Below are 14,207 nucleotides of genomic sequence, written 5' to 3'. Positions count from 1 at the left end.
TACTCTGATTTCGCCCCGGCATTTAAACAGCTTAACCTTCGTTCTGTCGGCTTATTTAAGTGTGCATGTGTGATATGTGACAGGAAAGCGTCCTTATTCAGCAGATTTAAGGGCATCCTGCCATAGCAAGTGTTTCGCAGTAGGGGAGAAGAAATATATCAACTTTTTCTTGACTCAAGAAATGTAAAAAATGCGTTCTCATCTAGTGCAGCCAAAGGACAAGTGGTGCAGTTCTAGAAACTTACAAAAGGAGAGGCGAGCGAGTCTCTGCAAGTTTCCTGCTGATATTTTGAAATACTCTGGCATTTTAATGCTTTATTTAACATAACTCACATAAATATAGAATACTCTGAGTGAAATACATAAATGCTTACGTTTTGACGTCACCACCAGGAAATAACGTGTTTTTTTTTAATGCAGTCTTGTAAATGCAGTTTAATTGACCCGCCCCCTATAGTTACTGTTGCTATGTCTGACAAGCCACGTCGCTCTCATGCCCCACCATGTTCTCACGGAGTGAAAAATACACCGCGGAGCAGAGAAGACACTGACAACACGCTGACAGACAGGACAGATCAGGTTACTTTTTTGATATGAAGCAAAGTCTCAACTTTCAAATCGTATCTTTTTTAAATAAAGAAATTTGAACAATAAAAAACGTTTTGCGGCTCTTTAATGTGTCGTGCCAGGTTGTTGATTTGACATGTAAACCGGTAAATCTGGTTATTTCAATAAACTGATTTTTGGTAGTTATCAGCATATTGGTGTGCATGTAAACATGCTTAAGGATTCATTAGTAAATCTGTTTGTTCACAAATTCACAAAAATTACAAATTAATGAAAAGTCATAGGAAGTTATAATCATAATAGAACTGAATCATTATCAGAAAAAATTATTTACACCCATGATCATTTAATTTAGGTTTTTACAGTTTTTGAACAACGTCATGCAGATGTTTTATTGTGAAATATTGCCTATACTTCTATGACTTTGTTATTTTAGTATTATTTATATACTATTATAGTATTTATTAATATTGTATATTTTTTTTGTCAAATTTTTTTTTTTTTTTTTTATGTCTATTTAGTAGGGGTGTAACAATACATTGATATGGATAGATCAAATGACTAATGATACAGTGTATCAAAGTGTAAATAAATTATACTTATATACACACACACATATATATATATATGTGTGTGTGTGTGTATACTTTTTATTTATTTATTTATTTATTTACATTTTCAATGAATGAAACAATTTTTTGTGGTTTTAGTTTTAACAATAACAACACTTGTTTGAGAGTGTTTATTCTCTTCCTCTCTCTTCTTTTTATAGATCTTGGAAGAAGGTGGGGACAGCCAATCAGAATCAGCCAATCAGTCACTTCAGTCCCCTCTCACTGTCCCACACAGCCTGGGAAACCTCTCCTCATTGGATATGACCAATGATGAGGATCTCCCAACTGACCCCAGCAATTCCTCTGACACTCAAGAAGAGAGTGAGTGAGAGAACTGACCTCAGATTAAAAAAAAAGTTTTTAAAGATTTGAAACCATTTTTGTACAGAGTAGATGCATATGTGTTAAGTAGATATGTCCTTGATAGTCAGTCTGGTTCATTTGAACACTTTTACTCTCCACAGGTGAGGTGGAGTCTTTCTGTCCAGACCTCAACGGCCGACTGCATATCAACACGGTTGTTCGCATGAGCGTGGACAAGCTCTACGACCTTCTGTTCTCGGACACTCACTTCATACAGCACCTCTTCTCACAACGTCACTTCACTGGTCAGTTTACACTTTTTTCTGTTGAGTTTTCCATTCTTGCGACTTCTATATACTTTTATTTTCCAAATTGAATCACTACAGTACAATATTTAATTTAAAATACAAAAATGTGGTAAAAAGATTAGGAAAAAAAAAGAACTAATAATCTAAATTATAAAGTATATTAAATAAATATTAAAAATGTCAATATGAATGATATTCAAATATTTTAAATTATATAATACAATTAGTTTGATTTGTGTCTTTTTAATATGTTTCATGAACAGAAAACATTTCTGCTATCATTTATGCTTTTACATCCGGTATTATTCTAACATTAAAGGGTAGCTAGCTGGATTAGCTATTCTATATTTACCGACTTTCCCATTATCATGGTTACATCACCTTCTCTGATTGGTGGGTCTCTCATCGGAAGTTCAGCTATTAAAGGTAGGGTAGGTAGTTTTCGGAGAGGCTACTAATAGAGAGGCTCTTCCAAAATACAGTAGTTATGGCGTGAAAGCAGCATAAGTTCATTGTTTTGGTTCAGGTGCAACTGTAAAAGGCGGTGACTGACATCTGTCTTACTCTGCATAGCATTCAGATGCAATGATTGGGCGAACATTTTATGGTCCTATGCCTTCCACAGACGTTATATATTATATATGATTGCTATCAAAAACCCCATTATTAAACCCCATAGGAAAATCTCAAAGGAATCAGCGGTGAATTAGACTTCCGGGTTCTGACTTCATACCTGCAGTGTTCTATTGATTTCCCTGTGAAGATTGTGAATGCCATTTCTTTTCTTCCAGAACCCTACTGTAGCACTCATTTGCCCTTTAGCATACTTTACTTATTGAAACACTGCCTCTAGTGGATTGGAGCTCCTGCTAGCATTTTATCTTTGACTGTGTTGATAACTATTCTATGCATGGCCGATTTGTAATTGCCTTTTCCTGCAGTTTTCAGATCCCACGTGTCCTCATTTCCCCCCTCCCTTTTTCTCTTTTCATGCTCTTTGTCCTATAGGGGCTTTTGGAGCAGATAATGAGAACTCACTATTTGGTTTCACTATGTTCTATAGCATAAAGTACCATGGTCTCATTCTTTTTTCTCTCTTGGTAACTTTATTTATTTTGTACAGCAAATAATGTCAAAAATAGTCATGATAGATCAAGAGATGATAGCCTCCGCACCACAGTGTGAGAATTGTTTTTTTCTCATGCTGAGCTCTTTGTCTATGTTGTCTGCATGGATAATTGCCCCCTTCTCTGTGCCCCTGCAAGTGCTCTGACTGTAATCACACATTATTCTTCCTTCCTCTTCTCTAACTGTTCTTTTTCTGCTCTCTCTCTCTCTCTCTCTCTCTCTCTCTCTCTCTCTCTCTCTCTCTCTCTCTCTCGTGTGATTGGTTCAGATCTCTCTGTGCACGAGTGGCAGCAGGACAGCAGCAGTGGGAACAGCAGTAGAGTTCTGAGTTACACCATCGCCATCAACAACCCGTTGGGCCCAAAAACCGCTCCTGTGGTGGAAACACAGGTGGGTCCTCACAGCTCTTTTTCTTTGTTTTTATCTCAGCTGTTCTTCAGTCTCCCTCGTTTTTTATTAAAGGGGCAGTTCCCCCAAAACATGAAAAGCCTGTCATCATTTACTCACCCACATGTTGCTTCAAACCTTGTATGTATTTATTTTTGCCAAACAAAAAAGAGGCTATTTAGACTTTTTGTACAATGGGTCCAATATTGTTTTGGACTCCATTGTATGAACAATGTTATTTTGTGTTCCACTATTGAAAGAAAGTCATGCAGGTTTGAAACTATGTGAGGGTGAGTAAATTATGGCATAATTTTAATTTTTAGGTAAACACTTATTTACATTCCTTTACATTTGAAAGAACAAAGCCACAAAAATTTTATTGAGAATTTGATGTAATAGACACAGGGTGGCCGCGGGTCCATAAAATGTCTTAAATTCAGATTCAATAGGTCTTAAATATTTTTGGTCACATTACCGCTAAAATTTCTCCAGTCTGACGGACCTAATGTCCGTCAAATAACCAGTGAAGCATCGAATCGCAAAAATGATTAAGATTTTATTACTTAAACAGCGATTGATAATGATAATGTAGGCTATTTCTGGTAACGCTGTTGAGGCTCGCGCTGCTTGTCTCTGTGATAGATTTTATAGTAAGAAATCAAAACAAATGAGCATAACGAAACATGAGCATTCACACATATGAAACACACTGAGGTAAAAATTCAAAATGTTGAGTTTTTTATTTTTTATGTTGAGTTTTTTTGCTGAATATTCTCACGATTGCAAATGTTACATTGATTTTAGTAGTTAATATTAAATTATTTCAATTACTTAGGTTAATTATTACATATACGCATGTAATATAATGTGTATTTCCTTTTCCATCACAGGTTTGGTCTTGAATTTCATTCAAAGTGGCATTAAAAAGGTCTTAAAAAGTCTTACATTTAACTTGTTGATATCTGTAGACACCCTGAGACAATTATTATTTTATATCCTAGACTTTTAATAAAAAAAATTCTTTATAGAGATACAGTTACAATGGAAGTCTACGCACTAAGGCATTGCACTAAAATAAGTATTAAAATACACACTTATATCTGCAATATTGAAACATTGTTATGGTCTGGTTTTACAGACAGGGCTTAAATTAAGCCAGGATTAGGCCTTAGTTCAATTAGGGCATTTAAGTAACTTTTATTACTATGCCTTAAAAAAAATTGCATCTTGAGACAAAACAATGGCACTGACATGTTGTAAGATATGTCAGTGCAAGTTACTTTCAGTTAACACAGCTCAAACATGCATTTTAGTCTGGGACTATAGGCTTAAGCCTTGTCTGTGAAACCGGGGGTTAATATGTTAACATCAGTTTAAAATTGCTTTCTAAACTTGTGCAGTTATATTTCAAATCTTGTCATGACCATGTAAACCTGATAAATCTGGTAACTCTTATGATATGTGCAAAGATACCAGAAAAAGATTAAACATTCATATTTTTTAAATAAACACAGGTTTGCTGTGCTTGTTTGTGGTTCTGCAGAATTAGTAAAGAAATGCGATCATATATCAAAATTACTATAAATAATGATGATAAAAATATAATAACAATTTTACCATTGTTATAATACTATTTCACTGTAAAAAATTGTGTATTTAAGAAAATATAACATTAATATTTATTTTAACATTTTTTTAATGTCATTTTTTTTATTTTACAATTAAAATACAAAAATTTGTGCCTGTCTTCATTTCTTCATTTTCAAACATTAAACCATCAATTTTTTATTTTGGTGGAAAATCCCAGAAAGAGCCCCTTTTTTTGTGTTATTAAAATCACAAGCCATGTTGTGGTTTTATTTCACTGAATTGTTAAGCCCTAGTTAATATTAGTTAATGTTGTGCCCTATTCACATGGTTTACTTATTACTAGAAGTTCATCCACCTAGAACCGTAAACCCACCACTAAAACGATGTATCCACCTTTTCAGCTCATGCACACATAAACATAAATGCTTCAGAAAAAAAAAGAAGCTTCATATTGCTGCTTTTTAATATTCCCAAATGTTAAAGACTTCCTTTGAAAGTGCATTCATGTAAACACAGTTTTTGTTTTTACAAATTGAGGGAAAACAGAACCTTTCCTTTAATGATGGGTTTAAGCAGATGGTAATGTCAGTTTGGTGTATTTTGTCATGTTGTGCAGACTCTCCACAAGAGCAGCTCTCGGGGGGAGTGTCATGTGGTGGACTCAGAGGTCATAACCTCAGGCATCCCCTACCAGGACTACTTCTACACTGTACACAGATACTGCCTCACCTCTGTCAACAAGCAAAAGAGCCGCCTCAGGTAGAACTTCCTGGCCATTGTAATGCACGTATTGTTATGCTTCAAATGCAAACACCGCTGAGGGACCCATTGTGTGTGTGTCTGCAGGGTCTCGTCTAATATCTGCTACAGGAAGCAACCGTGGAGTCTTGTGAAAGCTCTGATAGAGAAGAACACTTGGAGCGGCATTGAAGAGTATTACAGACACATGGGTAAGCAGGTTCTCATCCAAGTGTAAACCTTTAATGCGGTATTGGTGCTAAACATTATCCCCTGCATTCGTTGTCAGAGACAGAGGTGTGTAAGTTGGAGACGCTGTTACAGTCGGAGGTTTCCGTGGTGAGCTCTGGAGAAGTGCCTTCCGCGGACTCCGCCAAGACGCCTCCCGGCCTGCGCAGACGCAAACGCAACTGTCCGAGACGAGCGGGAGAGCGGGAGAGAGAAAGGGAGGGAGCGGGAGGAGGAGGCGGGGATCGGGGCGACCGAGGAATTGGAGATGATCGTGAAAGGAGAGAAGCTGGTGAGTCAGTCGACAGAGGAGCATGAGCTGAATTTTCATGTGAAACACATTGACATCTAGTGGTGGAATGTGGAATTGCTTTTACTGGATTTACTGTAATTTTTCTATATTTTATGCTGATTTCCATAGTTTCCCACCTCAGAAGTATGACTGAGAAAAAATATAATCTTAATCATATAAATAGATATTTTCCATCAAAATAAGAGCTCTCTGGTTTAATGATTGAAAGTACGAAAAAATTAAGACAGCCATACTGTTACGTAAAATAAATTATTATAATATTATTATTATTATTATTAATAAATACTATTTTTTACAGTACAATACTATCTTTGTTGATTTTTTTTTTAATGTAATTTTAAAATGTAATGAAATAAAACTAATATTTTAAAATAATAATAATTTTAATGAATTAAGACAGCATAATAATATATAAGTTTCACTGTTGCTCTTTATAACAATTTGTTCATTATTATTATTAAATACAGTACATCACTATTAATATTTCTGTATTGATTTGTTTAATAATGATGTAATTGTAATTTAATGGAATAAAACTAATATTTTGAATAATAATATTGAAATATTTTAGAACATTATAAGATCTATTTATGTTTTTTTTACTGGAATAAACAAGGATGTGAGTTTTCCGTATTTTCCAACCTGAATGAACCACATGAATTGCGTAAATCCAAAATAAAATAATCATAATAAAAAAAAAAAAAACTTAATATTATAAATAAATATTTTCATCTAAAATAACAGCTCTAATTATATAATTGTATAATTTAATAAAATATAAATAATAATTTGAATAATAATAATTAAGAATTCAGGTTTTCCTTGCCTGCTTAATGAGTTCTTTTGCTGTTCTCCAGGTGCTCAATATGTGAAATTAGGAGAGAGGTGGCGAGGCAACAACAGCAGCATCTCCACCGTTCTGCTCATTGTGAGCTTCATGTGAGTGTTTTTAGCTTTGGCTTTCTGTAAAGATCATTGCCTCTGTGTGCATTTGTGTAATGTCAGCGTTAATGTGAGCTGCTGATGAAATCAAACTCCCTTTAGATGAACAAAATTCAATCTGAGCTCATTGAGGCTGACAGGTTGTCATCACTGCAGTGGCAGCGTCTTTTCTGGTCATGAGGACTTTAAGCTCGGCTCTGATTTCTGAAGATTTGAATGTACCATATTAACTAACACGGTGGACAACACGTTTTGGTGATGTTTATTTTTAGGACAATGAAAGATCTGTCATCTTTTACCCATTCTCATGTCATTTGAAACACTTTTTCATCTGTGTAACACAAAAAGATTTTTTTGCTGCATACTTCCATACAATTCAAGCGGATAGGCACTGGGGCTCAGTAAATATTAACTTAAATGCGTATATTTTTCACAGAAAGCATACGGCTTTGGAAAACTTTGCACATAGCATACAAGTCATGTAGACAACTTTAATGGTAATTTTTAGTGCTTAACTGCTCCAGTCCCCATCCACTTTCACTGTACAAGAAGAGCAGCCTGGACATGCTGCTAAATATTTCCTTTTGCGTTCCACTGAAGAAAAAAATCAGTGTGACATGAGGGTGAGTATATGGTATTAGAAATAATATCTGAGTAAACTATCCCTATTAACACACTTTTCCGTGCATAGTAATATCACACCCTGTTTATAATAACACCAACATCACCTAAGGAGTCTCTCTCTCTCTCTCTCTCTCTCTCTCTCTCTCTCTCTCTCTCTGTCTCTTTCCATTTCTGTTCCTCCCTTTTTTTGCATACTAATATCTCTCTTTGCTGTTCTTGTCTTTCTCGTCTCGCTTTCCTCGCTTCCTCCTGCGTATAGGATCTGTGTCAGGTAGAGCCTCTGTCTTTGTGCTTCAAGGAAAACACATATTTTTCATGACACAAAATGAGTGCAGACGACTATATTTAAATGTCTTCTGTCTTCCTCCAGTCTGGTGGTTCTGGTGGCTCTGAACATGATGCTGTTCTACAAACTCTGGGCGCTCGAGCGGGCTGCACACACGCTCGAGACCTGGCACTCGTACTCTTTAACTGACAGGTATGTTAAAACAATCCGAGTGGCTTACACACATAGTGCTTCTTGGCATGCTGATTCGGGAATGTCTCTGTCCACAGCCCTCTGCCCCAGTCAGCAGGAGAGTGGGCGCAGGTACTGCAGCTCCAGAGGCAGTTCCACCAGGCCCAGTTGAACAAATGGCAGCAGATTTTACAGTCTTCTGTCACACTTCTGGATCAGGTGTGTTCCTGAGCTAAACTTAAACTTAAGATGTTCAGCAGGCATTCAAAATGTTGTATTTTCTGAAAAAAAGAAATTAGTATTAACATCAGAGTGTGAACATTTATATTACTTTTTACGAGATTTTGTCTTGCATATGTGCATATGTTTGTCTTGCATATGCACCAGTGATTCTCAACCACGTGCCCACTTTCAATTTGTGATTTCCAGACCTGGGAAAAAACATGGAAATTAATAAAATATTAAAATGTAAAAAAAATTCTAATAATGTCAAGCTCAAAGATATTTTGTTAGGTCCAAATTATGAGCAAAAATAAAAATCTAAAATGTAAATTCATTAGTAATTGAAAGTGTAAACTCAGAACATTCAGTTATTGAAACTTATGGAATTTAATTATTTATAATTATTGTAATAAATTATTTTAATAAAATACTATTATTATAAATATAAAATATAAATATAAAATTTCCACTCCTAGTTTCTGTAAATTAAACTGTAATGACAAAGCTGCTAATTTTCTAGAAATTTCAGAAATGGTGCCCTTCGAATATTGTCTTTGACAATAGCTTCCATCCATTTATTTTTATGCGCATTTTGGGATATCACTTAAAAACACTGGATGGAAATGCCAAGATGCGTATAAATTCTAAAAATGCACTCAAAAAATATGCACTCAAATGAGGCAGATAAATATTTATTTATCCGATAAGAAGACGTACACAAAAACTACAATGGAAACACATTTACCGAATAAATCCCTCGATGGCCAATTTCAGAATCTCATGTATAACCCTCTTAGAATATTTAGCTTATTGTCTTTATATTTGTGAATGTTCTGTTCTTTAGTGTAAAAAAAGCTGGAGAAAGATACATTTTAAAGAAAGGTTAGTTCCTGCTGAAAAAAATGATGTAAACCAGTCTAAGCTGCCATGTCTCTCTGAAGTGCCCAAAACGCCTTTAAAAAAAAAAAGCAGACCTGCATGACTAGGTGTAACCGGTCCTATTAGACCCGCTCCGAGTGGGATTTGAACCGGGGTCTCTGGCGTGCTAACAAGGAGGCGGCAGCCTCTAGCATCGGCTGCTAGCGGGCCTCTTGAGGCCAAGGCAGTGAGGTTTACACGCACAGCGTGTTTAACAGCCTACGTTACACAGGCTGGGACAACAAACCAGTTTAGGCTTATGATATTAGGTTTTCTTTATGATAAATAATGTAGGGGCATTTATTATGAAAGTAAAAAGGGTTGATTTTGATTTCAAATGGTTCCCCCTCTCTGATGTAGATGAAACAGTCTCTGGAGAAGCTCCACGGAGGAATGCTCACACCAGAGGTGCAGCAGGAGTCTGATCCAGCACCAGACACACTGACGGATCAGTGAAGAGCATACGGTAACCCCTTCACACAACCGTTTACTGACTCTGGGCCCTGTGACATAAATCATGGACAGGAGACGGTGCTCTACTCAGTGACATCAACGTTGGGATTGATATGGGTAGCTTTTAGGTTACCCAAGTGCCCCAGCAGCAGCTACAGGACTATAAACTAACTCAACTCTTCTATCAATCTGATTCTGAACACCATGAACTCTGGGACCGAAGCAATAACACGCACGTACGGGAGCGTCTGTGACTTTCAGCTGTGCTGCATCTTGAGCCGTTTTGGTCCGTACTGAGTGTCTGAGGAAGCTCAGTGTGAGCTTGTAGAAAACTGCAATTCATCTGGGACCTTTTTTTTTGTTTTTTTAAGAGCTTTTTTGAGAGATGCATTTGAGATTTCAAAGAGGGAAGTGTCTTTCTCTTCTTTAGGAGGTTTGAAATCAACCTCCAGTCTGCTCCGAGAGACCTCTCAACTTGTCTTTTCACAACAAACGTATTTTTGTGTTTTCATGGAAGAGAAATTTCATTTTCTCTTCTGTTTTGGTATTGTTTGGATGATTTCAGAGCTGTTGCTGCAACTTGTTGAAAGTGTGTCAGACCAATTACAGTATTTATTTAATAGACTTGAATTACAGTCTAACATCATTGTGTTTCTGCTCAAACGAGGACCAGTGTAGAAATGGGTGGAACGAGTGGTATGAATATGAATTTCCATTTTAGCAATAATCACGTGGAAAAATCGTAATGACAATTAGAAGTTAATGTACAAGTAAAATGTGCAGCTGTTAAGATAAGAGTATCTGAGTGACGATTGTTTTTACACACTGTTACAATTTTAACCATCGCTTCTTTCTCCCTAATGTTTCAGTTATTATTTTTGTTTTAAATCCCTGTGTATTTATAACTTAGGGGTGAGAGGAGCTGTTTCATGTAGTCGAGGTGTCGGGAAACTTGTAGAGTTTCATTGGAATCAAACTTGAACTGTTCAGAGTTACTGTTAGCTCGAGCAGCTGAACACACACACACAGATTGGAGGACTTCAGTCGTTCCTGGGACTGGACGTTTAGGACCAAGCAGAACTCAAGGTCAGGAGGGGAGTATGTGATGTACATTTCATTCAACACTGTGGGCGAATCTCACATAGAACATGTCCATGTGTTTCACCTCAAAATCAAAAGAAAAAAATAAGTATATATATAAGTATATATATATATAGTCGTATATTTGCATTGTTACAATTTCCTGACATTTAAGCACCCCTCAATTACTGTGAAATGAAAATATCCTGTCCAGACTATTTTTAATTTAAATTTTTAGTTAATTTTTCTTTTATGAATTATTTTTCTAAATTAAAATAAGCATTATTTAAAAGCAGTAAAACAAATACTGCCAAGTGGTATAAATAACAAAAATATATAAATATATTATTAATCTTAGGTAATTTGACATTATGAAAATATTGTCACAATGCAAAATATTTATTTTTTCTATTGATTTTAATTTGAAATTCTTGACAGGCTTGGTGAGATTCACCTATGAGTTGATTTTTTCTCTCTCTCTGTTTTATGTTTGATTATTTCATTTGGACGGTCTGTTACTGATGATTTTTTTGTCCTGCCCTTCAGCCTCAGTGATCTCTCCCTCCTCTGAGTGTTATCAGAGTGTCTGTCTGTATGTCTGTCTGCGGGCGCTGCTGTGCAAAGCCCTTGCTGAGTGATGAAAGCATGTGCTATTTATTCGGGTCATGGAGGGAGAGAGCGAAGGTGGGATGTATTGTATAGACACGATTGTAAAGATGACTTGTGACAGTCAGAAATGCATAATAAAATGCCAAAAAAAAGTGAAAATTTGTGTGTATTACTAATTGGAATATAATTTCCTTTAACCTATATACACACACACTTTTTTTTTTTTCATGTGTATGAAAGATCTTATGCTCACCAAGACTGGATTTATTTAGATAAAATACAGTAAAAACAGTCAATTTAATAATATTGATACAAAAGTTACAAAATAGATGATTTCCATTTTAATATATCTTAAAATCGAATTTATTCTGAGATTTTTCACAAGATCCTTCCGAAATTATTATAATATGCTGATTTGGTGCTTATTATCAATGTTTAAAACAGTGGAAACTGTATAGTCCCCCCCCCCCAGGATTTTTTTGACGTTTCAAATGTCAAAAGAACAGCATGTATTTGAAGTAGAAATCTTTTGAAATGTTAAAAACATTCTTGACCCCAAATGGTAAAAACAGCAGACATTCAGAAAAAGAGATGTATGTATGTATATATATATATTTAAAAAAAGACCAGCTGTATTTTTTTAAATGTGTTTTATTTCATACTATCATGTCTTGTCATCATTTATTTGGCAAGCAACATTTTCACTTCAACATGAAATGCATCCTGGAAGTGTTGAGGCTGTGAAGTCGTTGTGTGCATTTACTGTACAGGCTCCACAGAGGTGCAGACATTGTCAGATAGTGACATCTAAGTGTTAGTATGATACCATCTATGTTTTAGTAATCACAGCACTAAAAGCATATGTGGTCGTGTTAAAGTTTTGCGCGTTTATGACGGTGTTCATAAAAGTGCATTTAAAATCATGCAGTAGAAATCTACCAATTTAACAACCTACGAATGAAAGATATAAAAGTAAGAAAGCCATAGCTAAGAAGTCTCAAGAATGTTCATTCATGCATAAAAGGCAGTGAGACTGTCGCAGTGTAATGCTGCCCTCTGTAGTCACTACCCGAAATTGGCTACTAAGAGGGAGAGGAAAGACTGGAAGTTATTTTTTTCTTTTTTTTACCGCACTTGTGAATGAATACAATTGATTCCTGCTTTCCCAATCCGTTTTCTTTAGAAATCATCATGCATTAAGAGCCAGAGGCTCGCGCATCCGTCCTTTCTGAGTCATTCTCAATCGATTTCATGCAGCCCTTGATTATCTTGTCAGGAAAGACAAAACGAAAAGCGGAGGGATGATCAGATCAACATTAGAAGTGATTAATAGCACAGATCCTATACGGCACATTCTTGATATATTTAATTATCACGTTAGTTTCGGTAGCTGATCTAGACTATGAAATTTTAGTCAACAGTGTACTTCACGTCTATGATTATAACATATATGTGACATTCATTTGCCTTGCATTTATTTCTTTTAAGAGAACGATTTGAATAGCTTTATATGCTACTGGCAATGTCTGCTTTTCACCATGAACGGATATTTTGTGCTTTATGGTGCTAAATATATTTACTGTTTCACACCAAGACAGTAAAGACTAAATACAGAGAGCTGGTGTACTGTTTTGTAAATGAAAAGAACTATTTAAATGTACACTATGTAACTTTTTTTGTTCAAAATTAACAACATTTAAATAAGTCACATCATCAATACTTCTTCCAAAACGTCTTACCCTAATTTACTATTCTAATCTCTTCGTCCCTGAAGAGGACAGGGTTTTTGACCTATACTGTGACCAGCCACCTGGGGGCGATCAAAACGTTTTGGCTTCACTTTTCAGGACTCGTGTGGCACTCTTGGTGTAAACAGGGCCTAAGCTCAACCTTAACAAATGCCCAACCCCACCCCAACACCAGTTTGATGTCTCGTCCCAATTCAGAGGCTGCATCCTTCCAAAGGCGCATTCGAAGGCCGATTGCGCTACCGCCGCGTGACGAAGGCTCCTTCAAATGCCTCTTTCGTTTCCCATGAAATGAAGGATACAACAGATGGATCCTTAACGGCCTTGCCTACCCCATAATTCATTGCGCGCCAGTGAGGACAGGAGTTTTATTTGATTTTTAGAGAAATTGCCGGATTACACTTTTAAATGTAAGTATTGGGTTTCAACTTGCTCAAATACAACGCTCAGTCCGACCTTCGAAGGATGCAGCCTTAGAAATGGGACACAGCTTGAGACTGCTGGTCTGGCGCATAGGTTAGTAGTTACAACGAGCAAAAAAGGAGACACGGAGAACGCTAAATCTCGAACATCCAGTCTGCTGGCAAAAAGAGAACGTGACGAACTGAGGGATTTGAAATGTTGTAAAAGTGTGGCGGGGATAGGGTTTTATTACTCAACGGGTAAGGTATTTTATTGAACAGATAAATTGCCATGTAGCTCTCTAACAGAGTTAGCTGTAAAGCAATATCTATTGTGAAGGGTCATATTCATACCCGAAGTCAAGCACAACCAAAACAATATTCTTTCTCAAAATGCATGTAGTTTTGTTTTTTTTACTACAAGAGGGCCAAAAGTTACATAGTGTACCTTTAAGTGAACTATTATGATTCAGTAAGAAAGTTTTAAAAGTAATGGTTAGCTTGCATGTGGTTTGTTAAATTAGTTCTGGTTCAAATCCCCTGTATGTGAGAGGGACTGTACTCAGATAGGAAGCTC

The 14,207-nt window shown here is 36.1% G+C and overlaps 1 protein-coding gene across 3 annotated transcripts in view; it reads left to right on the top strand.

Moving 5' to 3' along the window:
* gramd1a (GRAM domain containing 1A) overlaps window positions 1-10,963 on the top strand; it is a 29,661-nt gene extending 18,698 nt beyond the window's left edge. For all 3 annotated transcript variants that reach the window (XM_084385919.1, XM_084385920.1, XM_084385921.1), the window contains 10 exons: window positions 1,340-1,502; window positions 1,646-1,789; window positions 3,189-3,310; window positions 5,514-5,656; window positions 5,744-5,847; window positions 5,925-6,155; window positions 7,034-7,115; window positions 8,113-8,220; window positions 8,298-8,418; window positions 9,700-10,963. In XM_084385919.1, the coding sequence (XP_084242045.1) occupies window positions 1,340-1,502; window positions 1,646-1,789; window positions 3,189-3,310; window positions 5,514-5,656; window positions 5,744-5,847; window positions 5,925-6,155; window positions 7,034-7,115; window positions 8,113-8,220; window positions 8,298-8,418; window positions 9,700-9,795 (1,314 nt within the window). In that variant the 3' untranslated portion in view covers window positions 9,796-10,963. The remainder of the gene's footprint in view (window positions 1-1,339; window positions 1,503-1,645; window positions 1,790-3,188; window positions 3,311-5,513; window positions 5,657-5,743; window positions 5,848-5,924; window positions 6,156-7,033; window positions 7,116-8,112; window positions 8,221-8,297; window positions 8,419-9,699) is intronic.
* The last annotated feature ends 3,244 nt before the right edge of the window (window positions 10,964-14,207 follow it).

Source organism: Rutilus rutilus (assembly GCF_951802725.1).
Source record: "Rutilus rutilus genome assembly, chromosome: 17".
NCBI classification, from domain to species: Eukaryota; Metazoa; Chordata; class Actinopteri; order Cypriniformes; family Leuciscidae; genus Rutilus; species Rutilus rutilus.
The sequence above is the reverse complement of the archived record's forward strand: the minus strand, read 5'-3'. Positions and strand labels throughout refer to the sequence as shown.